This window comes from Corvus cornix, chromosome 5, assembly GCF_000738735.6.
Source record: "Corvus cornix cornix isolate S_Up_H32 chromosome 5, ASM73873v5, whole genome shotgun sequence".
NCBI classification, from domain to species: Eukaryota; Metazoa; Chordata; class Aves; order Passeriformes; family Corvidae; genus Corvus; species Corvus cornix.
Genome location: NC_046335.1, coordinates 48,286,884 through 48,303,896, shown reverse-complemented (window position 1 = coordinate 48,303,896; position 17,013 = coordinate 48,286,884). Strand labels below are relative to the sequence as shown.

The following is a 17,013-nucleotide window of genomic DNA, read 5'->3' as shown; positions in this document are numbered from 1 at the left end:
ATAGCCCTGAGTTTAGGGCATTTTTAATCTTAGTTTTATGCTTTAACCATGGAAAGCAAAAATGTTCCCAATTAAGTTAATGTTTTAATTGCCACTTAAAAACAATCCGCCAGTATGCAAAGGACTCTACAGACAACTTGAATAACACATTTGGTAACATTTTATCTTTTTTTCCCCACTATAAAACATATAGAAAGATGAATTTTCAGATGACATAAACAGAGAGTTTTCATTAGCCACACTTGTCACAAACTTAGTGCTTTGTGCTCCTTTTCCAGCCTCTTTTCAAAGCTATCAAAGATCTATGTGAATATTACCAATTTCACAGGAACTCTGTAATCTTACCACACCAATTTATTGAAAATATGGTGAGTCTCAGAAAGACTAGGGCCAACATTTTGAAAACTTCAGTGAAAGTTGGCGCTTTAAGAATCTAAATAACAACAACCCTCATTTAAAAGTGTTGATGACTAGATATTATTGGCAATGATTAATCTTCAGAGCACAACCAGTTGGCACTGTTTAAAAATTTGGCAATAAAATGAAGTATTTTAACAAGTACTTTCCATTAATTATACGTTCATCAGATTCGTTTTAGACACATCCTTTGCATTAACTTACCTGAGACAGAGATAAAAAGAGATGGCTTTCCTATGGACTGGTCCAACCTATAAAACAAAAAGAAAACATTTTTGTTTTTTATCAGTCTGAACCAGCCACTTCACTCTCCCTAGCTGAAGCAGGGAGGCCTCTTCACAAACAAACAAAGTGAAGTTCAGACAATTCTGGTTTGTCCTGTAAGTGAAGCAGTTGCTTTATTGAGAGTAGCTCAAGAGTAGCTTGAAATTAAAAGTATAGTAACAAAATGGGATTTGACTTAGATTGCTCTATAGCTTCTTTAACCACTGCAAAGTTTTACCATGCCCATCACTTTTCCACATGATCAGCATTGATTTGTCTTTTCCTTGTTCTTCTGCAGCTTTCTTGTTGCATCTGTCATCTCTTAGTTTGCTCTTACGTGCAATTCTACCAGAGCAGGTGAGAGTATTGCACTCTCCAGGTATGACACAGCCCCTAACATATAGGGATTGCAGTCTATAGTCACAGCTAGCAGGGACTGAGGTAATACATGTAAGTCCCAATCATCAGATTTTTAAGCTTTTTTGCCTTTTCCTCCCTGTGTGAAAAAGAAACTTTATACAAATGCCATTTCATATTCCCTAACTTTGCACAGTCCTGCCAATATGGCACCTTTACCCCTGTCAGTTTTTTATCCGTAGACCCCAAATCACTGCCCAATTTACAAACATCCTGAGGTACACCAAGGCTGGGCTTCACTGATGTACCTCCTCTGTAGCTCCTTGATTCGCACCATCAGGTTGAGGTGGCCCTGGGAATATTGCTCAATAACATCTCGGACATCATAGGGCTTTCTGGCTTGCTGTAAAGTAAGAGACAAAAAACATGCCTTTTAGTCAAAAGGATGGAGGAATGGTCAGTGGCGATGGAGATGTTTTTGAAGAGTAAACAGTAAGTTCTTTTAACACTGTGTAAACATATGAGTTATTTTGATTGTTGCCATGATCACACATTTTTGGTGGAATAATTCTGACAGTTCTCATTTCATCCACTTTTTTCTTACTGCAGGTCTGTATGCCTTTCAAGAGATAATCCACTGAACTTGAGCTCAAAAGAGCTTGGAGCCAAAAATGTTTATCTGGCACTTTGCTCAGCAGTCTGTGCACACTCTAGTTTTTTCTAGAAGTAAGGTTCATATTCCTTGGCCACTGAAAAATAAAGAGGTCGTGCACATGCACAAACCCCTGTTCTCAGTCAGCAGTTGGGGTTCACAGTTCAGGTCTTACCATGGGAAGTTAAAACACAGTCCTAAATGAAGGTGCATGACTGATTTCCTCTTCCTGAAAGACTGGCTGAGCTTTCAAAACTGCTGGGAAACACTGGTGCAAGAAATGCCCTGTGTCTGTAATTTGCACCTCATATATGGAAAAGACTTAATTTGACCTATTAGTAATAAAACAAGTTTTGTGTAGTATTAAAGGCAATAGTATCAACCTATAAACACCAAGACTAACTGCAAAGCAAGTGAATGAACGTGTTGAAGGGCAGCAACAAATTTAAGATACCTTTAATATAGAGTCCAATCCATGACAGAACTGGGGTTCCCAGCACAGAAAAGACATGGACCTGTTAGAATGAGACCAGAGGAGGCCACAAAGATGATCAGAGGGCTGGAGCACCTCTGCTATAGACAGGCTGAGAGAGTTCTGTTGGTCAACCTGGAGAAGAAAAGGCTCCAGGGAGACCTCACTGAGGCCTTTCAGTATTTGAAGGGGGCTTTTAAAAAAGATGGGGACACATTTTTTACAAGGGCCTGTAGTGATAGGAGAAAGGGGAAATGGCTTCAAGCTGAAAGAGGGCAGGTTTAGATTAAATATTAGGAAGAAATTCTTTAGTGAAGGTGGTGAGACACTTAAACAGGTTGCCCAGAGAAAGTGTGGATGCTCCGTCCCTGGAAACATTCAAGGTGAGGTTGGGAGGGGCCCTGAGCAACCTGATTGGGTGAAGATGTCCTTGCTCATGGCAGGGGCTTTGCACTAGATGGCCTTTAACAGTCCGTCCCAACCCAAACTATTCTATGATTTCTGACTCATTCATTATGCTGTTTATAGAAACTCCACAGATAATTTTCAAGGTTTTGTAAAACCCTTGGTAACGCTGAGTTACAACTTCTCCTTTCTTGCACCTTTTGAGAACAAGGAAAAGAGTTTTCAGTGGTAGCTTCGACGACATCAGAACTTGGATCCCTTTTGAAGTCTCAGAAGTATTTTGTCACCTGTACTTCAAAAGCAGATGTCTCTGCACTGCTTTATCTTATTTCCCAAACTTCAGGATTTCCTTTATTCCATGCCATAAATACCTTTTTTTCTAAGCCAAAGGAAAGTGAGATACAATACAAAAAAACAGTGGTATCTTTATGCAGTCCTCTGCACCTGCCTGGGAAGTAGCACCCACATTTCAGGAATAACATCGCTTCATCAAACAAATTACATTTCAGTCTCCCAGATTCCCCAAGTGAACTGCAAGCCTTGGGTGAATGTGAGATACTCTCTAGTGGAAGGCTGAGCAGGACTGGGAATTGCTTCAATCTAACCAAGAAGCACAGAAGAATTCCCAAGCATCCCAACTGCTTACACACACAAAAACCGTAACTGACATCCACAAGGAAAGAAATATGAATCAGCCATGGCACAAGCCCATAAATCTTTCCATGGACTAGTACTGTAAACATGGTGACATTAAGAAAAAAAAGAATTCTTGGTTTCTTTCTGTTCTATAAATAAGGGAAGGTGTTCAGTGAGAATAAAGATGCAGAGCTTTCCCTTGCCACCCTCATGCTCTGCCACAGGAGCCTGACAGTAGTGTAGGTATTTCCCTGCCTGTTTTTCATTTACAGGGCTGTTTCTTTCTCTTTAAAACAAGAACCGAAAACCTAGAGTAAATAGAATTTATGAATAAAGACACATTTCTAAGTATGACTGGGTATTTAATAGCCAGTACTGATTTTTCTGTAACTACTTGATATTGAAAGCTGATCTTCCATGAGAAAATACTCTTGATGTTGACCATATCATAATTTTTTAAAAAGAAAAAAACCCTGCAGCAGACAACAAATGAGTATGGAAAAGACAAAAGCAGAAGCCAGTCCCACAGCTTTCCTTAACTGCTTCTCTTCCTTACTTTTAGTCCTCTGCTAATTAACCAAAGCTCATGGCAAAACTCTTAAATAAGTTAAAATTTCCCCCATCATAAATGAAAGTTTGTAAAAGGTACAAAAGCCAATGCCAAATATTAAATGTACACCGCTGGCTGTGGCTGTTGTTGTTCCCTAGTAACTGCATGGGCAGGGTGGCAGACCTGGGAAAGGGAGAGGGGAATCCAGGAAAGGGGAATTTCCGGGAAATGGAACCAAGTAACAGTCAAATAAAATGGATAGAACACCCCGTGAAGCACAGGGCACTGAAATACATAATTTAGTAGAGTGCAGTACAGAGATTAGAAAAGATTACACACACAATTCATATGAGTCACGTAATATGATGAACTACAAGACTAGAAATGCAAGATTTTCCAGGGAAATTGTAACAAATCAGGCAACAGTTACGTCAGCAGTAGAACTGCAACCTGTATTTTTAATTTATGTTACATATAAAATATTTGCCATGGTAAAAATCAAACCACAAGTTAAAAAGCTATTTTAGAAGGAAATTAACTTACTCAATTGGAAGAATTTACGTGGAAAGAAAATCTTTAAAGTTTTCAAAATGAAAATGGGAAATCAGAACAAATTCCTGGTCTTTGCGTATCACAGTTGTATCCATGTATGTAAGTTTTAAGACTTCTAGAAACTTTCATGTTCAGAAAACAAAGGTTATTTACTCATTAATCAGTAAGATAACCGAGTATAGTGATTTTCTTTCTGAAATTCAGTTGTAGTATTAGATTTTGTCAAAAACATCTGCTTTATAACTAATACATGAAATTCTTTTTTGGTAGGTAGGGTGAACGAAGTCTAGAAAAACATTCATTTTTAAGTCTGCTTTCCCTATAATCAACAAAATCCTTCCTTAACCACAAATCATTCACCTTCACTGATGCACAGGACTTGTGCTGAATGTGATCTTTTGTATAGAATTTGAAACAGTCCTACAGACTTTACGAGAACATAAACGCATCCATAAAAAAGGTATTAATTCTTTATAATATTGTGCTGGGTTCATGGTTATACATGGGCATCATCATAAGGGCTATATTTAAACCTGGACTTTGAAACACAGCCTAAATTTCTCTCCTTCTTTTTAAAGAGGAAATGATACTTCACAAAGACTTGCTTTTCATGTCCTTTGAAAATCTTTGTATCCCTGTTTAGCTTTTCTTTATTTGTTTTATTTATTTATTTATTTTTAAACAGGAAGGCTTTGCTTTCTAACTGGCTTTTGTCCTTCTGATGCCATCACCCCCTGTTATTAGCTGAGTTCTTTAAAAAATATATCTAGTCAAATTTAGGCCTACAGGTGTGTCCTGCAAACAGCTGGTATAGTTTAAGAACCATGCTGGGTTCATGCTGGGACCTATTTTGCAAAATTTTCCTCTTCCTCTCCTTCTTCCTATGCTGCCCTACTCAAAAGCTTCACAGGCATCTCTAAAAAGTACTCCTGTAAAGTGCTGTCCTTCCTCAGTGTTCCAGCTAATTTTAAGCATGAATAGCCCAAAGCACTTCAGATAAAATTTGGTTGTGGGTTTGTTCTGGTTTTTTTTCAATAGTTACGGAAAGAAAATATCTGAATCTTCTTTTTTTTTTGGAACATACATTTCACATAAACATAAAGCTTAGAAATCAAATATCTACCAGAAGACAGCTGTGCAGACCTCTTAAATGCTGAAAGATACATTTTTAAAATGCAGCTTCTGCTTTACCTTATTTTCAGATATTACATTAGTCTGCTTATTAGGAACAGTACAGTCATTACTTGGCACATGTCAAAGCAATTTAATTTCTTAAGATTATTTTATGTGCATGGAACAGATTTACAACACACTTTGATGAAAGAATAATGACAGTGGTTATCTCTTAATTACAGAAGAGATTTTCAAAAGCACCTTGTGGCTTGAATTTCAAGGTGACTTTGTGCACTAAGTTACTTGGGTGCTTTAGAAAACTATACCTTTGGTGCTCTCCAAATTTTTAAGCTGGATCATAAACCTGCATACAAAAACTGTGGAGAAGTATGAGATATTGCCCTACATTCCTATTGGAGATTCTGCTTCTGAAGGAACAGCAGCGTATCACTTGTACACGGGGTGACTTGAGATCCACCCCACTTCAGCCAAATGACATCTTCAGTTCTTTAGCAGCAGCTAATACTGGTTATTCAGGAAGAAGGAAGACTGCTAAAGACAGATGAGAGACAACCTTGTTGCGGAGTTTTGCAGATGGCCAGGACTGGGCCTTTTGCAGATGCGAAAGTGAGAGTACAACTGAGAAGCCAGATTAGCAACCGAGATACTGAGCACAAACAAGTTTTAAGTATGAACTCAATAGTCCCATTCTATTCAGTCAAATGCTTTTTCAGCTTCTATCAAATCATCTGCCGCAGGGGACTTTGGTTTATTTGCCAGGTGGATAATGTTGCACGCAGTGTTCAGGCATTTTCAAAATCTGTTTCTGACAAATACCACTTGGGAGGTAGATATAGAACGTGTGGATTTCTTGTTACTGAGCAGTTTAGTTAATACCATGGCAAATATTTTATGATCTAAATTTATGAGAGCAATGATTCAGTAATTACCACAGAGCAAAGGATCACAATCAAGTTTTAGAATGAAAATAAATTAGATTTTAATGGAACAGGCCACATTTAGGCAATTATTCACACAACAGCAGCAGACACATGACTGGAATGGGCCACATCTCTTGCCAAGTTTCAAGTGCTGACCAGCAAGTGCTAAGAAACTTCTCAACAAAATGACTATAAATATTAATTTCAAGTAGTTGAGACATTGTGCCTTTCTTAATTTTAGTTTAATAATGATAATAAAAGGTGAAATGTGCTAGAAGAGTTTTTGAAAGCACTCTTTTCAAGAAAACTCTAGACATGGGAGATTTCAGCCTCAATGGTGACAGTCTGAATACATTATACATAACTAACGCAATTTTCTGAAAAGCTCAGGCAACGTTAGTCATAAATTAACTCAAGAATTTAAGTAAAAATGAAAATATGCAAAGTAGAAATGCGTTAAAGAATTCAGGCAGTGCTTCTAAATTTTACAAGGAAATCAAAATCGTGGGTTTGAAGTAGCAGAAGACTTTGCCTTACAGATATATTGGACTGTCAATTGAAAATCATCATCATCAACATCTTTTTGATCTTAAGTTTTGTGGCCTTCACATTTGAAGGAGAAATTACATTCTCCCTTTTTTGGAGGGTCTAGATTAGAGGTGGGATAGCTTTCTGGCCTATTGTAAGCAGTAGTAGTGAGGTCATGTGTGAAAATGGATGTAGGCAGTTAAGACTCTCTCATCCTTTGCATTTTCAGTTGTGAAGCCTGTTCTCTGAAGATTAACCCTTATAAATTAATTTTAAGTAAAGTAATATATTTATTACCTATATATATATGTATTCATCTGGTTTAAATCAAGCTGAAGGCTGTTGACGCGTGTTTTTACTGGATTAATGAAACTGATTTTTAGAAAGTGTGCAGTCAGAATTTTTTATTCAGACCAGGAAACAAGGTTAATTAGCTACTGTTAAATGCTTATGGCATCACAAGACCACAGCAAGTGGAGCGGCACACAGGAAATGTGTCATTGAGGGCCAGAGGAGGAAAGATAATTGATATCTCACTAACTGGGAAGGAGGTCTCCTACCATGCAGAGGGGAAAAAGGAGAAGAAATGAGAAACCTTCCAATACACGAACAAATTTCCACCTCAGTTTCTTATCAGGACTTCATTATCATTGAGTAAGGGACAGAAACAAGGCTGAGGTAGTATTTTAATCTCTAATCCTACTGACTCGGCATGAAAGCAGCACACAGCTCAGAATTAATGGAGACATACGAGAATGTTTGCACTGCCAGAAAGAGACAGCGATAACAGAGGGCTAAGGGTCAAGTCCATTAGCAGAAAATAACATTTTAATTCAGACTGCATTTCAGGAGTTTAGCCTATTTCCAGTGCATCCACAGTTGACTAACCTGCCATGAAACAACCACCCTATTGAAGGAGGGAGAGAATAGTGGGTGTAGCTCACCATTACTGAAATGAATTGTGTTAGTCTCTCTTAAATTTCTAAAAGAAACAATGGATCAGGAGAATAAAAGGGTTTATTTAGAAAAGGAGGTTTCTATTCACAACTCACCTGGAACTTTTTTTTTGCCACAAAATACTGCATCCTCCGAATCACCTTGATTGCAGCACGGTGGTGCTCCCTCAGCCTGTGGGAAAAAGGAGGAGAGTGAGGGGGGGAAAGAGCATCTCCATCCAGACAGTAAATATAACAGTCTGCAGAAAATCCTTCACCAACACATCAGTGTGCAGTGTAAGTAGTTGCCATCCAGCCTGGGAGCACAACACACCATTCTGCTGACCTTCCTCACCTTTCAAGAAGGCTCTGAAAATCCAGGGTTTTATCTCACCCACGCTAGGTTTGCACACATTTCAGAGCTAAAAGAAGTGTCCACATAACTTCCTTCTGTGTCTAAGCAAACCACCATGCATACCTCCCAGTTTCATTTCCACAAAAGAACCCCCAAACTCCCAAGTTCATGCATATCCAGCCATGAACGGCTTTTATACAGTCACTCCAGAAATCCATCTTTTAGGGTTTTTTGGTTTGTTTGGTTTTTTTGTGGTGTTCACCCCATAATTTCTGTATCACATGTTTCTTCACTTAATGAATCCTGTTTTTTTCCGAGGAATTATTTAAAAAAAAAACGCTTGAAAGATTTTTGGTTTGTTGCCTGCTAAACAATCCGAATGGTCTTGTGGTTGCTGGATATAACATCTACATACATATTTATCCCCAAACTGAACTATAACTTAATACAATGACAAAATAATCTGACAGGTCTTTAAAAAATATATCCCCCTCTTTGTGCATATGCATATGGTCTGAAAAGAGAATAAAAAGAAAATAATTTGCTCATTGTACTTTCAAATGACAGATTTTCATAGAACCTGACATTATTTTTCAAAGAGTGCCTTAAGACCAACAGGCACTTCAAATTTTTCAAAGCTTGCAAAAAATAATGCATCTTCCTTCTTAACATTAAAATACCATCTCAAACATGAAGCCAATTATTCAGATTGCTCGTTCTATTACTCTTACCAAGATGCACTTGAATGACATTACAGCACCACCTTTATTTCCTTTTTAACTGCATGAACATCAAGTGTTTCTAACTCTCATCCCAAACAGACTTCTACTGATGGCTTTGGGGAGCAGCTGTAAAAGCAGAGTTAGATGTTCCAGATGTTTTATCTTTATAAGCTTATTATTAGTAATACTGATAGACCTGCATATTGAGATGTCACTTTGCAGTGCTTTCTGTTTCTGCTGAAGATGACAGCATTCATACTCACTAAGGAACAGAGAAGTCATATTTAAGTTCTGTAAAAGTTTATACAAGTCTGTGTCTTTAGTAGGATATAGCCTGGTATCACCCAAGCCTCTTCAGCTAAACGTAACCTGGAATTTTAATGAGTATTCAGGTGTTCCCTCAGGATAGATCTCCCCCAGCAAAAAAAATGTTCTGCATGTGCAAATGGTGGATGCCTGCTGTCTGAATAGGTGTAGCTGGGGTGTTCCCCTTCTGAAAACTCACCCTTTTTTAAGCAGAAAAACCGCTTTCTGCAAAGCCAGAAACAGAACCAAAAAGAGCCATCATTTCCTACTTCTAGCTATTGCCTCTTGGGTGAGTTCTTTCTGTTATAGAAATTGTTCAGATTTAGCAATGATAGAAAAGATTACTTTCTCCAGAAACAGCATAAAATGCACTGCTTTTCAAGCTAATAATATACAGCTTTTCACCACAGGTCTACAGATTGCTATGCCTCTAAGTTATTTATATAAATTGTCTGCACCTCAAAAATTATACACCAAACCTGCAGTTGGATCTGCATAGGAAGTCCTTTCCCTCTTAACACCTTCCCAAGGTGTCTTGGAGGCACTGTCTCCAGGTCCCTGTTCCCACAGATCTGACTGCAACATCACGGTTCGAGTTACAAAAGTGGAAATTTGCTACTCCTGACTGGAATGGCCGTGTGCTTGGATCAATTCCCAGTGGACAGAGTTAGCCTAATGCTACTTCAGGAAACCCCTGTTCTGTGAGCCTGTGCTGCATCATTCTGCTGCTAGGGACTTGGACGACTTCCCCAAAACCCAAAGGAAATAGAGTGTTTGGGCTTTTAAGTTCTGCTTCACAGAGATGGGAGCCAAAAAGGTAAACACGGTTTAATTTTCTAGTAAATATCAAAGGTATGATATCATGCAGCTATACATCCTATACATAAAAGCACACAAAAACATCTTTTGACAAATAGAAATATATTTGAATTGCCATAAAACTGCTTGTAGTATTTTGGTTTATGCCTCATTTCCTCTGGGGTGTTCTTCACAGTCCATTATTTCTGAGTAAACCATTTTTCTTTGGGACAGCCAGTCACCAGTAGAGCACACCAAATCCTTCATTCTCTATCTAGAGGACAAGCCCCATCTATAAGCAAGGCAGGCAGATAATAAAAATGATATTTGCCATTCAGTGAAATAACAAAGCTACACCAGCAAAATGATTTTCCAATGCACCTATTCACTATCAATCATTTTTCAGTGCTAACATGAACTACCATGCCAGGAGGGAAAGTTAATATTCTCATTTTAATCCTTCCCATTTTCGGCTCCAGTAGGAATGCTTACAGTGAGCTTGTTTCTGCTTATGCTGTAAAATGTAATTCTGCACAACAGGCTGTCCTGATTCCTCAAGATTAAATGCTTCTGCGATGAGAGAAGGGAATAAAGGATTTAATTAGTAGCCAAGGTTATGATTCACGGTTGTTTGATCTCTTTGGCAAACTGGTAACAAATGCTTTAGTAAATTGAGAGCTTAATCATTAACTGGTGATATTTGTTTGTTCAGCCACTTGTGACATCTCTGAATTTTGGTTACAGAGGGACTGTCTGCAACCTCTGGGCACATGGAGCATGCTTAGACATCAGATGGGCACTCAATACCTTACCGCCCTCACTTCTGTGAATACTTTATTTTTTTTAGGAGTGTGGCTGGAAATGACCTCACCTGAGCGTGCTGCCAGAGTGCAGCACCTCACCTTCCTGGTGTGTCCATCCCCACACCCTTTGGAGAAGCACCGCTGTGCACAGTGAGTCTCCGCCAGCAGCGTGGAAGGGATTTTCAGGGACTGCTGGGATACTCCAGAGAGCCTGCCTGCTTCAGTGTGGCTGCGTGAGCTAAGCTCTCCTGCAACTGCAATCCCTCATTTTCAGATGTTTAGTTTTGCCTGACTTTGGGGGAAAGCTTGTTGGATAAGTGCATTAGCAACAGGGTCAGCAGGCACAGCTTTTGCCCTTTTGGCAACAAAGCTATTTTCCTCTCTGGAGCATTCATCAGGCTTTGAGCCTCATCATCCCCATGCCCATTAATATCATAACTGAAATCTGAGGGAACTTGCCAAACACCACTTGACTTGTTCTAATAACCAGCAGCATGTCACCTTAAACAGTAATATACATAGCATGCCTTTAAAATCAATCTGAAGATTAACATTTCTGATACAGGACAGCTTCTCAGCCTGCACCCTTCTGAAGAAAAACTGCCAGTAGCTTTCACTGGCTACCAGTAATTTTTTTCTCAATATGAACAGGACATCAAGATCACCTTGAATATAACACATACTATGTGGCATTTCTCATGGACTTAAACTCACAGAATTAGGTCCTGAAGCCACCAAGGAATCTACAGCATTGTTATAACCCTTAGGAATCCAGATGGATGAAGAAGGATGTAACAATTCAAAAACAGAAGACCAGCCGAGTTGTAACAGGACCAATAGATTCATACAAACCTACATTATTTGCAGGTATAAACTAGGTCTGCTTTGTACTTGCACTTAAAAATGACCTGCTGTGGATGCAGGGGCTATTCAAAGCACAAGAAATGAGGATAAAAAAACCCTGGCAACAAAATACTATGGATTGAGCACCCACGTTAAAAAAGAAAGCCTGGCAGAATTAAGTGACTAGAAATCCTTAGTTTTTCCTGCCTCCTTTAGTTGTTAAGATAAATAACCTACAACCAGGCACTTGGAGGAAACCTGATCTCTTCATCAGTCCATCAGAAATCTGAACTGGAATTTCACTTAAATTGGAAAACAAGCATGATGAAGTACTTTATGTAATTCAACTGACATTCCCATTTGGTTGGAAAGTTGTTATACATCAATAAATGCTCTGAACTGTTGCAATTCAGATTTTTGTACATTTGACTACGTATTGTTCATTTTTCACAACACAATGAGCCCAAACCTCAGTAGGTTTCCGAAGCTGTGGCTCATTCCCCAGTCCCACACTCACTGACAGCCGCCAGTGAATGTCACTGTTCAGCCAGCACCCGCCTGCCCTCTTCCTGGCAGGGAACCTGCAGGGCCACCCCAGAAGAATGCTCTGGGACAAAGGCTAAAACCTTTTGGTTGCAAAAACTGTGTGGCTTGATGAAAAAGGAAGTAAGCAGGTGTGTGGTTTGGTTGCTCTATGATTCAAGAAAAATAAAAAACTTTTTTTAAAATTAAGTTTTACAAGATTAATCCCCATGCTCAAATAGAGTTATTTCAATAAAGAGTAAGAAAGGAAAAGCAATTACTAATTAGAAATACTTATTGTCCTTATAAAGCTGCTAAATTTTATATGAAACCCTTAGTAAATCCCTTAGAAGTTTGTTCCCCTTTTCATCTCCGGAAGGTGTTCTACATATTGGTTTAGTGTTAACAGAAATATTAAAGCAACAGGGCAGGGAAAAGGTGGTGCTAATTTCCTATTTATAACACTTGCCTTTTTGTTCCTGTGCAGAACATTTCATTATCAGGACCGTAATGTTTGGCACAGGCCTCCCAACGAACGTGGACGCTGATATTATCGGAGCTAAAAGGTCAATGCTGTCTATTCAGAATGAGTTTAATAAAAATGAAAACTCAGTTGGAGAGAGCCACAGATTTTTAATATCTTTTACAAAATGCCCATTTCTCAGTAAACCTAACACTAATTTGAAGTTAAACTCAGTTTTTAAAACCTATTTAAATTCTCTGCAGACATCTTAAATTTCTGACTTGGGACAGGGTAAAGTATTAAGAAAGAAGTCTGAAGTTGGTTGGTCTGAAGTTTTTGGCAGTAATCATTATTTAGATTTGAGCTTTATCTTTAATGCATCAGTTTTTAATCATATGTTGTGCATGTGAACTGAAATACTCTTTTCCATTCCGGAACTGAAAAACATTCCTTGTCACAGAATCTGGTGGATGAGATTCAGAGTAACTACATTAAACCATTTCATTAGAGCATTTAAGTCTAATGAAATCTTCCATCCTTAGTCCTCCAGGCACTTTAGGTATAGAATTTGCTGTGGCTCAAGGTTATTCTGTCATTCCCTGCCCATTCCCAGATGGGAATCTCTCTGTATTGAGCAACACTTTAGAATTTGCTGTAAATTAGAAGAGATTAGGTTGCATCGCTGTGTATTCTGAAATAGGAAATGCTTGATCGCCATACCCAGGGATAAAATCAGAATCACTGATTATTTACAATATTGTCGACTACCCAGTTTCTCCTTTTGTTTGTTGCTAGTTTAGCAACTGTTGTTTGACATCATTATGATCAGTTTACTGGGGGCTCTCTACACATAGCCTGGCCCATACATGACTTGCAAAAACTATCTTAAGGATAAACCAGTAAAAGCTGCCCAGAAGCATTAGAAAAGTATGATGACATTTGAAGAGCAAACCAGCTACAAAACTGAAGTTTCATTAAATGGTCTTAGTTTACACAGAATCATAGAATGGTTTGGGTTGTAAGGGACCTTAAAGATCATCTCATTACAACCCCCTGCTGTGGATAGGGACACCTCCCCCTAGACCAGGTATCTCAGAGCTCCTTCCAACCTGGCCTTGACCATTCCCAGGGATGGGGCATCCACAGATCCTCCGGGCAACCTATTCCAGTGCCTCAACACCCCCATAGTAAAGAATTTCTTCCTGATACCTCACCTAAACTCGCTCTGTTAGTTTGAAGCCATTTCCCCTTGATCTATCACTGCTTGCCCTTGTAAATAATGTCTTTCCTGTAGGCTTTCAGGTACTGGAATTTACAGAAATGCTCCCACATAACATTTTCAGTGTAAGCAAAGTTAGAAACCAGTGACAAGACAAATGAAAACTGGACGAATTCATCTATCTCCCATGGTCCTCACCACTGGGCTCTTCACAGGTTTAAATGCAATAGAACTACAGAAATAATAGATACACATAGAACAAGAAGAATCACAAACAGCAGGTAGGATAGATTTAAAAAATTTCTTTGGTCTTAGCATTCAAAGGCGTTTTAGTAATTACTGGCAAACAACCTGTTTATGAAAGATCTACATCTGCTGAACTCCTGTTCGTGCTTGTAAACTAGTTATGAATGGGTAAGATTTCATCAAATGAATTTGTTCATCTAAGCACTGAATAATTCAACAACAATAGCTAATTATTTCTATGAAGACATCTGATGAATAATTTCTATAGAATAGTAAGTTTCAAGGGTTTAATTTTAAAAATAAAAGTTTCTTTGACTTAAACGCATGTCTTATAATGTAATTTATGTTCCCCACCTAAGGGAATGCAGGGGCTCACTTCCACAGGAGTATCAGTGATTCTAAATTAAAAAATTGCTCTGCTAGGGTAATGTCAAATTCAGGCTTTTGGTGAACCCTTCAGCCACTAAACAATTTGATTATTTACTAATTGTGAACATTAGCCCATGGGCAATTAGCTTAAGTTGAATTAACATTTGTACTCTTCTTTCCCCGCTATTTAATTTCCCAACTACATGTGGTTGGTCTTTTTTTTAAATTTAAAATATGTAATTTTAAAACCACAGCCATCTTTTAATGGATTTGTATCTTATTTTACAGCTTTCATGTCTCCCTTCTCAAAAGTCATGGGTTTAACTGAGAAATCCTTTCATGTAGTTATAGCAATCCTCTATTTTCTACACACAGTCTGACTTAGCCTAATTTGGCTTGCAGATTTTTAACAGACATACAAAAAAGGACAAGTTTAAAAAGTAACATCTCCTTTGGGGGGGATTTTGATGTTTTAAACAAAAACAAACAAAAAATGGTTTTCAACTAAACCTAAGGGGATCCAGAATAGCTAAACAGCGTAAGATTTTGGAGCACCACACTTAAATTTGTTCAACTTTCCTTGGGGGAAATGGTCTAATATGCACTATGTCTAGAACCAAGACAAATTGCTGTAGCTAGAATGAAGATCAGCAGTAGGTTTTCACAACTACTGGCAAGCGGGGGCAACAGATGTAGCATTAGAGATTTCCTTTGTGGTCTGCCCACAGTGATGGCAGCTAAGAACACAGCCCTTACTAGAATAGTTTGTACTGAAATCAGGCAAGAGCATGAGATTTCTTGCACATCCTAAATCGCCTTTGCTGCATATTTTCACAATTGCATTTTAACTTATGCCTGTTACCAGGACATGATGAGCTGCACAAAGAACATGGGGGAAAAAAAAAAAATAGGAAGACAAAATTATCTTTGGAAGTGACTGAAAAACCACATAAAGAAAGCAGGAAAAATATACAAGCCAGTTCCCATTTTGTTAGAATAGATTATTGTTTCCCAGCTTTGGTGATGTCATTATCAAATACCAATTAATACTGATGTCCATATCAAATCACAGAGAACCTTTATTCAGCTCTTCACTCTCTGCATCTCACTGACTTAGAAGGCTGTTGCTTTTTCACACAGTTTCAAGGCCAAGCAATTTGAAAGTAGTGAGACACAAATGAGATCACAGATAAGTAAATAATAATGTACAGCACTCTTACAGACACAGTCTGACACATTAAACTCCTTTTCTAAAGAAGCTGAATTCAGAACACAACAGAGCTTCTTGTTCAGTGCACACAGGAAGCCATGGATATTATTATTTTGCCTCCTCTGGCTAAAAGCAATCTTTTCAGATTAAAAATAATATATTTTTTGCAGAGCTTGTAATTTATAGCTCTGAATTATACAAGGAAATGCAGGGCTACACTTGCAGGCACTAGGAAGAAATAACCATATTTCCTCTGGCTACTTGCCTCTCTATTGTTTTCCTATTAAACTTACAATAACCTTTGAATATTTAACTGGCTGATGTTACACTACTTCATTATGCTCGAGAAGTTGCTCACACTACACAGTAGCTCTTTGCTGTACTCATTGTAGGGAACTACAAGACCTCTGCAAACTCACGGCTGTGTTTGACTTTTCTATTTGGCTTAAATTGCATTGCTCAGAATTTACCCCAGATACAACCTATACACAAAAATATCTAATGCTGAATATGAGATGTTAAAGCATCAAAACCCATCGATATTTCTCAACTATTTGTTTCTATCCTCAATCATTTGTTTCTACTCTACATAACACATGCTAATTTAATGTATGCTGTATCTCACATCTTAATTAGGACACATCATGTACCACTACTGCTGCCATCCCATTTAACCTTTTGTTTTGAGACAAAAGAAATAAGCTTTCATTGGGTCAACTACTGACGCAGTTCATAGGGGATCCATGGAAGATCAAAGCAATATTGCATTATTTAAACCTCACACAATGACTTTAGTCAAAACCCCCTTCAGTTTTTTCCCACACCTCAGTGATATGTGTATTTTCAATAATCGTGAATAGATGTAAAAGCACTGTCTCTTCTTTGTAAAACCAACCATGGGCAAGAGGTTAGAGTCACGTATACATCTTCCCAAGTTCAACTACTCTACCAAGGCAAAGCTGAGAGAGCATCTCAGCTGTTTAACACACATGAAAGTCATTGCGTGGTCATGACTGAAGAAATGAAGCAGGTCTCCTGTTGCAGAGACAGGAATTACAACAGGAAAAATATCTGAAAGGAAAAGGCCATTGATGTGAATAGCAATATTTAAATAATTACCAAAATCAGGGATGATACTATTTCAGAAGTCCTAACATTTTCCATGTGGTTTTTTATTACAGAGGTGATTGGCGAATTCTCCTGCTGCTCAGTAATGAAAAGGAGAAGGTGGAAGTTGCTGCTGTGAAGCTCTTTCTAAGCACTGTATTCTGAAATTCAACTGTATCCAAACCCCCCCACCATTGCCACAGAAATCCACTGAGCAACATGAAGCCA

The 17,013-nt window shown here is 38.3% G+C and overlaps 1 protein-coding gene across 1 annotated transcript in view; it reads right to left on the bottom strand.

Moving 5' to 3' along the window:
• The window catches only part of KCNQ1 (potassium voltage-gated channel subfamily Q member 1), a 336,181-nt gene that overhangs the window by 102,422 nt on the left and 216,746 nt on the right, over nt 1–17,013 (bottom strand). The window contains 3 exon segments of the mRNA XM_039553144.1: nt 622–668; nt 1,347–1,441; nt 7,940–8,015. Coding sequence (XP_039409078.1) covers nt 622–668; nt 1,347–1,441; nt 7,940–8,015 — 218 coding nt within the window.